This window comes from Notothenia rossii, assembly GCF_949606895.1.
Source record: "Notothenia rossii genome assembly, chromosome: 6".
NCBI classification, from domain to species: domain Eukaryota; kingdom Metazoa; phylum Chordata; class Actinopteri; order Perciformes; family Nototheniidae; genus Notothenia; species Notothenia rossii.
The window spans coordinates 8,953,413-8,963,982 of record NC_136909.1 but is presented as its reverse complement, the minus strand read 5'-3'; the positions used below and the strand labels follow the sequence as shown (position 1 = coordinate 8,963,982).

The following is a 10,570-nucleotide window of genomic DNA, read 5'->3' as shown; positions in this document are numbered from 1 at the left end:
CGTCGCGGCACTTTGCGAGCGTCTACCGGCTCAGGCTGCATTTTACACCGAACATATAATATACCGTTCGAAACATCTATTTGCCGCCGAACGCCACCTCGCTCAAGTCAACCCAAGTCATACCGTCATATACCGTATACCACGGTATGATGTCAGCAAGGTATGAAAAAAATTATACCGCCCAAGCCTAGTTGAGACCATTCAGGCTTATTCTAGAGGGGTGCAAGGAATAGTCCAAGTAGTGGGGGAGTTTTATACAATATGTTTAAAACATAAAAATAAAAAGGTTTAAAAAAGTTATTGTTTAATGTTTTAAGGAGGTGACACTACTCAGCCAATCAAATCGGTACAGTCAGCACGATAGATTCAAACATACACACACACAGACGAGACAAGAGGAGAGAAACAGTCGGAGTAATTTCAAATGGCGGAAGGTAGACAGCGAAAACAGAGCATTTAATTACATTTTCTCTTACTGGACCTCTTTGAAATGCAATTGAATACACCTGCATTATAGCAACAACAACAATAATAATAATAATAATAATAATAACAGCAATAATAATTGGGAAGGGGGGCGCGGCTGTTCTTATGTTCTCTGAGGGGAGGCTCACCTACCCACACTTTGAAAACCCCTGGTCTAAAGCATTTATTATTTGATTATTATTTTTTCCCCCTCATATTCAGTGTGAACGGATTGAGACAGTGTGGTATCCATAGAGCTGCAGAGACTTCAGGGAGAAACCTCTGTGTGATGGATGTCCTGTCTGTTGGTTTGGAGAGGACTGAGGGTCTTTCCTCGGTTAGGAGGACCAGGCCTGATGGAGGAGCCCATGCTGGGCAAAGCTGATACCAACTGCACAGGCCTAGTCTGTCACGTTATTTGACTAAATGTGTTTACTTATACATTTAATAGGCTTTACACCTTCTGCCCATATGTGCTTTTTATTTAAAACATTTGATTAACTTTTGGTTCACATTTCAATAAATTGTATTTGTATTTGCACTCCTTTCGTCCATTATTCTTACTGAAAATGTTGGATTACACATTCACATCTGACTGAAGATTGGCCCCATTTATTTGTGACGTTGCAAACTCTGCAGTACAAGGCACAAGTGTTGTGAAGCTCATAAAGTGAGGCAAATAGAAATAATCAGCTGATGGAGTGTAGATTTGGAAATAGATGCATCCCATCAGCTGACTATTTTTCGCCACACTTTATAAGCCTGACTATAACCACCCCTTCTCTGAGGTGCAGGCAGCGTCACAAACAAATGATGCTCCTGATAGACTACAAAAATATTCGGTGTGCAGATCTTTGTTTTCACAATAAAAGTAGTTTCTTAGTGAATGTCCTGTACTGGTCTTAAAATCTCATAAAATCAGCTTTTAATTTTCCTCTTGGATGTTCTTTTTGACCCTCAGAGAAAGAGGAGATGTCTTTCAGACATGTCCTTTCCTAACAAAAATGACAGGAAACATAAAACATATTATTGCAGAACAAGTGTGTTATTTATGAAAGCGGTGTGTTTGTGTGTTTAGGGGCTGTAGATATAATTATTTTGTAATTGTAATCAGATTATGAATGAACAGTATGAAATTCATCAACATTGAAATATATTTTATTATCAAAATAATATTTAACTGTTACAAAACGTAGTGCAACTGTAGAAGCTTGCTCTGTTGTCTCACTGAAAGAATAACTTTTACCACGTTTTTACAGACAATATTGAGAGATAAATAGTAGCAGTTCTCACTATGTGTTAAATATCTTTACCTTCAATACATTAAATTAGAAAGCTGACAAAATCATATTGCTTGTTAACATCTAAATGCAACTTTTTGCATGGAAAAAACCCTCAACTTCACTGATGTGTAGGTTATTTAGTATTGTTTAATGGAATGTATATCAGTGTATTAAAGTCAATACTTCATTTATGTAAACCAATATCTTTCTTGATTCTTTGTACAGCATGAAAAAATAGTATTTGTACCTGTGCTGAAGTTCACTGCTGTGATGAGTCCAGTTCTGTCTCTCGCTCTCTGGTCCAGCCGGTCTGCATCACCTGGACACCTTAAACAAACAGATATATATGTAAAATACCATGTGTACAAACAATATAACTGATTATCTTCTGTTGAACATGTTGGATTGTGTATTGTCCGAGTCAGGGTCCTTTTTATTTTACTGTAACTTTGGAAGTTGTGTTACCAATGCTTACTGTTTATTTGATATCAATTTGGTAATACAATTAATAAAAACAACAAGGTTTGGGTTTGTTCTTCAGATATGACTGACGTAAACGAGTAAGCTCAATAATGAACTCCAGCTCAACCAACCATATTGTAATATCCAAGTAATCATCTTGAAATATGACATTAATAATTGTAATATACACATACTTGTCAACCCTCCCGATTTTCGCGGGAGACTCCCGATTTCATTGCCCTCTCCCGGTTTCCTCCCGGGGTCATATTTCTCCCGCATTTCTCCCGATTTCTGACAAAATCAGATTTACACACGACTGTTTCCACTCGGACTTTAATAAAGCTACGCCATTGTTTGGTTTCCATGGTAACATGTCTCTTTAGTAGCGCGCACAACTCAAAATCTGAGAGGGTGAGGCAGATATTCACAGAAAACAGAACAAGAATCGACAACTACTCTACTCTCTGCTCACTCCTTTCCTGTAAAATACAGGTCCAGCCCACACATATGCTCCATCAAGGACGGTGCTACAGGCCGCAAGGCAGTGCTACAACTACAATAAGTATGTTAATGTTAATTTAACAGCTACGGCGATCCATTAGCACCCCCCCCCCCCCCCCCCAATTTTGCATTTTGAAATGCTCCCGATTTCTGAGGTCTAAAGGTTGGCAAGTATGAATATACACACATCTTATTGTGAGGTTGATTTCACATACACTACTTCGACGTTAGCTAAATAGAAAATAGGCTGGATAATTTACAAAGGCTTTAAAAACACCACTGTTATTGCCAAAGCAGTAGGCTATAATATATTAATTACTGCTATAGACTACAACCACTACTTGTTTAGCTAGCATAAACTCAACAAAGCTAGCGTTAGCTGGCTAACTGACGTTATTTTGCCGCTAAACTGCACGATATAAAACGGTGGTCTTCAAAGCGGATTCAATCCTCAATCACAATAATAATATTCAAAGTAATAATGGGCAAGTAATGGGCAAAACTTACCGTTGATTGACGCGCCATGTCAGCGGACTGGTAGCGACACGAACCGTTAGCCCCGCAGTCAAGCCTCGTCGTTCTGATAGCTCCTCCCCTTCGCTCCAACCCCCCTGACTCCCCCCAAATCTACAGCTGATCTACAGGTGAAAATTAATTTTGCCACACATTTATCGCAAGAAGTGTAGCAAAAGTCAAGACCGCAGATTCGTGGATTTATAATGCCACAGAGCAGATTCGTCAAGTTGCAATGACTGATTTGAGAGGTTGTAATAACCAAGTTGCAGTTGTAATGGAAAAATATTTAAAAAATATGTATTTTTCTGCAAGTGAACATTTCATCACTAAGTTCATTTTTTTTCCTTCTGTGACTTCAAATTTGGTTCACAGTTACATGGATATTTTATACAAGTGTAAATGTATGCACACGAGCTCAGATTTTTTTTCTGCAAGTGCTCACATCAGGTTTTACGCGCTCTCTCGCATTTTGCACCATATCTACCTTCATAAAAGAAGACGTATCGCTCTGTTGGCGTCGTTTGAACAACAAAAACAGAGTGAAACTCTAATTTCATAAACAATCTTTGAGTACAGACGCCGTCCTGCAGAGAGCACAACAGTACGTTTTTGGTCTACCATCACTTTACAAAACGTTTGCATTAAGACACTAAGGGTGTTTCTCAATGTCAAGGAAGGATCCTTCAGAGCCACTATTTCAAGGGTGCTACATCATCGAATCCGGCCGAAGGACTGTTCCAATGTACAGGATCCTTGGAATTCTACCGAGGACTGAGTTGCGGGAAATTTTGAGGATGCACATGTGTATCCTCTGTGGTGTTGAAAGCCCAACAATGCTTTGTGCACGGTCCCAGATCATTTTCCAAAATCTTGGCCGAAAATGGCTGAATCCAGGCAGTACACATTTAAATGTAAGTATGTTCAGTGGCGTAGTAAATGTGCATGACTTATGTTTAAAGTTTATTTTCCGTTTGAGTTTTGCCCGTGTGAACGCAAACCGAACCTTCTGAACAATGAAACAATGTAACAAACTGTCGTCTGGTGCACACCAGAGAAGCGAACTATTAGCTTTTAATGAAACCTTAGAGCGTTTTGCACCTAAATAAATAATTAGAATGAACCTTGTTTTGACTTTGCCTCTTTTGCTGATATTTGTGGTTTATGCTACAATGTGCACCAATATGTGTAAAAAAGGTTTCAAGTATGATATGAATACAAATTGTATTATTGATTGGTGATGGTGATTTTATGATTTTCTTATGGCTGCTTATCCTCCAGGACTTTTTTAAGGCTGCAAACAGAAGGAGAACGTTTTATGTTAGTTTAGTGTTTCTGTCCTGGAGAGATGAGTAACTGTATTTTGTAAAATTATCAAGTACATCTTCGATCTTCGCAAATCAGTTATGAGTCTTCAAACAAATCACGCTCAATTTAAGGCGCACACCTGCACACTTGCTAGCCTGTTCCATTATTCGTTCTCTGAATGCTAGGAAGGATTCTTGCCTAGCCTCTGAAGGACCTGACTCGGAAGACATGTCCCACCAAGGAAGTGTCCTCGACATTGAGAAACACCCTAAGACTAGCTGATCCATTACTTGGTCCTGAGGAGATGTAACGATTATTAAACAAGAAACAGTCGAGTCCAGGGGTCAAATAAATGGACATTTGTGATTATTAGCGAATCGGTTGCAGGTGCGTGAAATCAGGCTTAGAGAGTAACGTATTACATGTAACGACATTAGGTAATCAGGATACAAAATAGGCAAATGTATTCCTTTACAGTTACAGAAGCAAAAACAATCAGATAACAGGTACATTTATGTAAAACAGGATAGCAAAGATACAAAACATTTAGAAATGAAGAACAATACAGGGCTCGACAGTAATGGTTGCCAGGTTGCCATGGCATTCAGAAAAAATGTCAACCACTTCTTGGCCTTTGGTTGCCATCAGTTGCAACCAGTTTCTAACAAAGAAAAAAGAACAGTAAACGGTAAAATGTGTACCCCAAAATAGATAAATTATTTGTTGCATTAAGACTAGGGCTGAACGATATATCGTGTCATGGCGATAAGCGCGATATTCACATCGCAGGGACGTGCGATTTTATTAATTTTTCTTTTTTCGTTTCTTAGGACGTGCGATATTAAGTAGGTAAATTAACTCAAACACGTCATGTTACAATTATTTTTGCTGCTTGCTACAAAAGGAAAACTTGAACGGCTCTCATGTCAGGGGAACTTGAGTGAGTGACATGCAGGCTCTGCATGCACAGCAAACCACCAATCACAATCATTCTTGATCAGATCACAGCAGGCCCCAGCCCTCTAGTTTGCAGACCAACAAAACACCGGTAAAAAATGAGCGAGGCAGAGGAGGACAATGCCGGCGAGAATGAAGATTTACTTCCAAAAAGAAAAGCAACATCTGCCATCTTGAACTATTTTGGATACAAAACGGTTCTTCTCGTCTTCATTCGCAGATGAACCCCCTTATTTGAGGGTAAGCAACATGCATTATCATGACATGTTAGAACAAGGTATGATGAGTCAACCATTTAAGATCCAGACGTCCGTGACTAAAATCCTTCATCCGGTTAAATATAGTTTAAAAAAACGCAATATATATAGCAGGGGGAAAAAATATCGCAATGTCAGTTTTTTTCAACATAGTGCAACCCTAATTAAGACTGATATTTAATTATTGTTGTGACCAGTCGGAACCTGATACTTAAGTTGCACGTGCATTGGTGTGATTACGGAGCCAGAAAGCGATACACGTTTACTCGTGGGCACGGTGTGCCGTGTGTTTGTGTTACAAAGAATGGCGGAGCAAATTAAGTTGTTTACTGTGGGGTAAAAAGTTCGGCCAACCCGTCAACATCTCAAACGACTCTTCAAAGTGATTCAACTGATAAAGCGCAAGGTGAACCCTAACGAAAAGCAAAGAGGAAATGTGTAAAGTCTTGGGAGAAAAAATAGATGTACATTCTGCTCTGTTCCATTGTCCATTCACTTCCGGTAAAAGTTCCTTCAAAATAAGAGTCCCGATCTTGTTACTACCAAAATAAAAGTGCTAAACGAAACTTTACCATAGGAAAATATTGGCGTACAAATATAATCATTTCTATAAAAAGGTAACACATTTTAAATATAGTTAGACATATTAAAGGTAATTTACAGCATTAATAATTAATATCTAATTCTTAACTGTGAATGGTTTTCATTTATTTAACATTAGAAATGTATTAGTCTGGCCAATCCAAGACTTCAATGCTGAAGGGCCAATGGATCTATGGTGGGGATCAGCACAAAGGTCAAGGAAACCCACATTTGAAAGGGAGACAATGGAGGACCAAGAAACTAGTGACTTGCTCATTTCATTTATGAGGGATCTGTGAAGAACAACCGCCTACCGGTATTTAGTATACCAGCAATTGAGGCTGGATAAGTTTACTACCACTTAAGTTTCAAATAAATGTGTTGATGTATAACTGTATAGTATCTTAATTATTTAAAATATAAGGAGACTACAAATGGCAACCGTATTTTCAGTTTTGGCAACAAAAAGCTGATGCCTGGTAGCCAACCTGGCAACCACTTTTAAAAGTTAGCGTTGAGCCCTGCAATAAATCAAATCATCCTATATCTCTACATGGAAAATTGGAGCCCTCAATCCAAAAATAAAAAGGTTAATCAACAGTCAGTTGTTAACATATAAATCAGAAAATCAGTATGACAAAAACATTAAACATATTGTCCACTCATGTTGATAAAGATGGAGTTCATGGAGAATATGTGTCCCCGGTGTTCCAGGGAACTAACCAAGCGTCAGAAAACACAACCCTCTCTATTTTCCTCCATACCCAAATCTCTAAAAAAAGGGGCTGCAACAGATCTGATAAAAACTGATCCAGATTTGAACACTGTCCTGACGTCAGGACGGTGCCGCAACGGCTATTGGGCCAACTCTCCACCTATCCGGTTAATGTGGGGTTGGGCCACGGCCGGCCATTGCTGCTCGAAAGCGCTGGAGACGCTGTAGTATATATGTCAGGCCTGTAAGTGGCACTATAGTCTGCCACAAAAGCAGCGTAGAAGACTTCCTGCGCAAGGTTGCCTTTCTGTTTATTCTCCGCTGTGGCTCTTTCTCTCCCTCCCCGAGGCAAGCGTTTGCTCCCGCTGCTGTAATTCAATGCAATCCCTCCCCGTCGAGGCAAGCACTGTAATTCTCTCCGGTTAGTCCACCAGCAGATGACAAACACCCACCTCTTTGCCTCTTCCAAGGAACGAGGGGACCGTGTGGCAGAGTTTCAGATAGGTTTTCTTTCGCCGGTCAAGATGTCCGTTAAAAGTTTAAATCTGCCAGACAAAATTAGAAAAGTGCCAGTAAAAGTCTTCTTTGTTATTTATTGAGCTTTAAAACAAATGAATAACGACTATATAATAAAACACGGAAGACAGAGATCTATTTTTCTCCCCCTCTTCTGACTTGATCAGAGCACGCTCCCCTCTCCTGCAGGGGGGCGTGGTCAGCTACAGCTCACAGAATCAGCCCCCTGCAAAAACAGGGCTGGAGAACAGCAAATACAGCGAAATGAGGCATGGCTAAAATGCATGATCTGTTTGGCATTTTGAAAACAGAAACGTATAAATATACCTTATATAGGTATGGCCCTACAATATATCATTTAAATATAGCATGACAGGTGTCCTTTAAGTCTTATATGAATGTTATGCAACAATGTTTATCCAGTCAGACAGATTTTTTCACGTGTGAACTGTCATATTTAAGACTTATTCATTGTCCTCTCCATCAGCTTCTGTAGCCAAGTGTTCAGCTGAGCTGCTGATTTGATGCTCTGCCTCTCTGTTATCCTCAGTTTGAATTTCATTAAGCCGTGAGGAATGACGACCAACACACTTGTGTCTTATCAAATCACTACGCCGTTTAAATCTTTTGTCACAAACATTGCAGCTGTATATTTCCTTTCCTGTGTGGACTCTCATGTGTGTCTTTAAATGTCCATTATGCGAAAAAGCTTTCTTACAGACTGAGCAGCTGTATGGTCTCTCTCCTGTGTGGACTCTCATGTGTGTCTTTAAATGTCCATTCTGTAAAAAAGCTTTCTTACAGACTGAGCAGCTGTATGGTTTTTCTCCTGTGTGGATTCTCATGTGTTGTTTAAAACCTCCACTCTCTGAAAAGGACTTCTTACAGACTGAGCAGCTGTATGGTTTCTCTCCTGTGTGGATTCTCATGTGTGCCTTTAAATTTAGATTATGTGAAAAAGCTTTCTTACAGACTGAGCAGCTGTATGGTCTCTCTCCTGTGTGGATTCTCATGTGTTTTTTTAAACCTCCACTCTCTGAAAAGGATTTCTTACAGACTGAGCAGCTGTATGGTTTCTCTCCTGTGTGGATTCTCATGTGTGCCTTTAAATTTATATTCTGTGAAAAAGCTTTCTTACAGACTGAGCAGCTGTGTGGTTTCTCTCCTGTGTGGATTCTCATGTGTTTCTCAATATCTCCTTTCTGTGTAAAATATTTCGTACAAACAGAGCATCCGAATTGTTGCTTTTCAGCACTACGTCGTTGATCACTGACAGATTCATGTCTATTTTTCATTGAGTTTGAGCCTGACGCAGGTTCTCTGGTCTCTTTCCAATCAGCACTGTCTTCAGTGTCAGGTTCAGAAGAGTCTCCAGTGTCGCCCTCAGTCTTTGGTTGTAAACTGCTCTCTTGATCTGAGTTACTGGCTGGTTCTGGTCCTCGACAGTCATCTCCATCAGCTTCTGTTTCCATGTGTTCAGTTTGTCTTTGATGAGGCCGTGGGGACTGAGGTTTCTCTTTATCATCTTCACTCTTCACAGGGTCAGGAGTGAAAGTGGACTTGGTGGTATCAGCCTCCTCCTGGTCCTGAAGCTGCTCTCCCTCCTGACTGATCTTGAGTTCCTCCTGTTCCTGCTTAATGTGTGGGGGGGGGTCTGGGTCCTCCTGGTCCAGACTGGTGCTCCACGCCTGCTGGTCATGGAGAAGCTCTTCTTTAACCACCACCAGCTGCTGGACGTCTGCAGGGAACAGGAAAAACACAAAACATGTCTAATTTTGTTGGCTCAATTCACCTTATGTAGCCCAGCCCCTTTCCACTTCCAGTTAAAAATTAAAAAGGGTTTTTTCTTCTGGTTTAGCACTAGCCCCAATGTAAACAATGAATTTTATTTGGGATCGTTCACAGATACACTACGCCTACAGTATAGAATGAAAATACTCTTTTACAAATTAAAATCCTGCAATCAAACCTCATTTAAGTAAAAGTATATAAGTATTATCCAAACATTTTACGGCACCTTCTTATGTAAAAGTAATGATGGTGCAGTAAAATGTTCCCTGTCAGTGTTTAATTTATGATGTTTGATTATTTTGTATGCAGCATTTTACTGATGTACATGTTTAAAGTAGCACTTGTATAAGTGATTATAGATAAGGGAACCTGCTAAATATTAAAATATGTGTTTTTTATATACAGTACCAGTCAAAAGTTTGGACACCTTCTCATTCAATGGTTTGTTGATTTTAATTTGTTTCTACTTTGTAGATTAATACTGAAGACATCAAAACTATGAAAGAACACATATGGAATTATCTAGTTAATAAAAACGTGTTAAAAAAAATCAAGAATATGATTTTTATTCTAGATTCTTCAAAGTAGCCCCCTTCTGCCTTAATGACAGCTTTGCAAACTCTTAGCTTCTCTCAGTTTGCTTCATGAGGTCGTCACCTGGAAAGGTTTTCAATTAACACGTGTGTCTTGTCAAGAGTCAATTTGTGGAATTACTTGCCTTCTTAATGTGTTTGAGACCATCAGTTGTGTTGTGCAGAGGTAGACTTAGTACACAGTGGAAATCCCTATTTGACTGCTGTTGTAATCCATATTGTGGCAAGAACCACTCAAATCAGTAAAGAGAAACGGCCGTCCATCATCAATTTAATAAATGAAGGCCAGTCGATCCAGAAAATGTCAAGAACCTTGAATGTATTCTCAAGTGCAGTCGCAAAAACCAACGAACGCTATGATGAAACTGGCTCTCATGAGGAACCCCCCGGGAAAGGAAGAGCAAGAGTTACCTCTGCTGCAGAGGATAAATACACAAGAGGTACCAGCATCAGAAACCGCAAATAAAAGCACCTCAGATTAGAGTCCACATCAATTATCACAGAGCTCAAGGAGCAGACAATCTTAACATCCACTGTTCAGAGGAGACTGCGTGAATCAAGCCTTCATGGTCCAATTGCTGCAAAGATCCACTACTGCGGATGAACAACAAGAAGAAGAGAATGTTT

The 10,570-nt window shown here is 39.7% G+C and overlaps 1 protein-coding gene and 1 long non-coding RNA gene across 2 annotated transcripts in view; both read right to left on the bottom strand.

Moving 5' to 3' along the window:
- Positions 1-213: 213 nt before the first annotated feature.
- LOC307044821 lies at positions 214-3,306 on the bottom strand. The gene is made up of 3 exons (XR_013809698.1): positions 3,219-3,306; positions 1,996-2,075; positions 214-1,460 (listed from the first exon to the last, which is right to left on the bottom strand). It is a non-coding gene; the product is annotated as an uncharacterized lncRNA (long non-coding RNA).
- Positions 3,307-4,822: 1,516 nt separating this feature from the next.
- Positions 4,823-10,570, bottom strand: part of LOC307043120 (uncharacterized protein) — a 30,812-nt gene continuing 25,064 nt past the window's right edge. Inside the window, exon 2 of the mRNA XM_079687366.1 lies at positions 4,823-9,297. Coding sequence (XP_079543492.1) covers positions 8,024-9,297 — 1,274 coding nt within the window. The 3' untranslated portion in view covers positions 4,823-8,023. The remainder of the gene's footprint in view (positions 9,298-10,570) is intronic.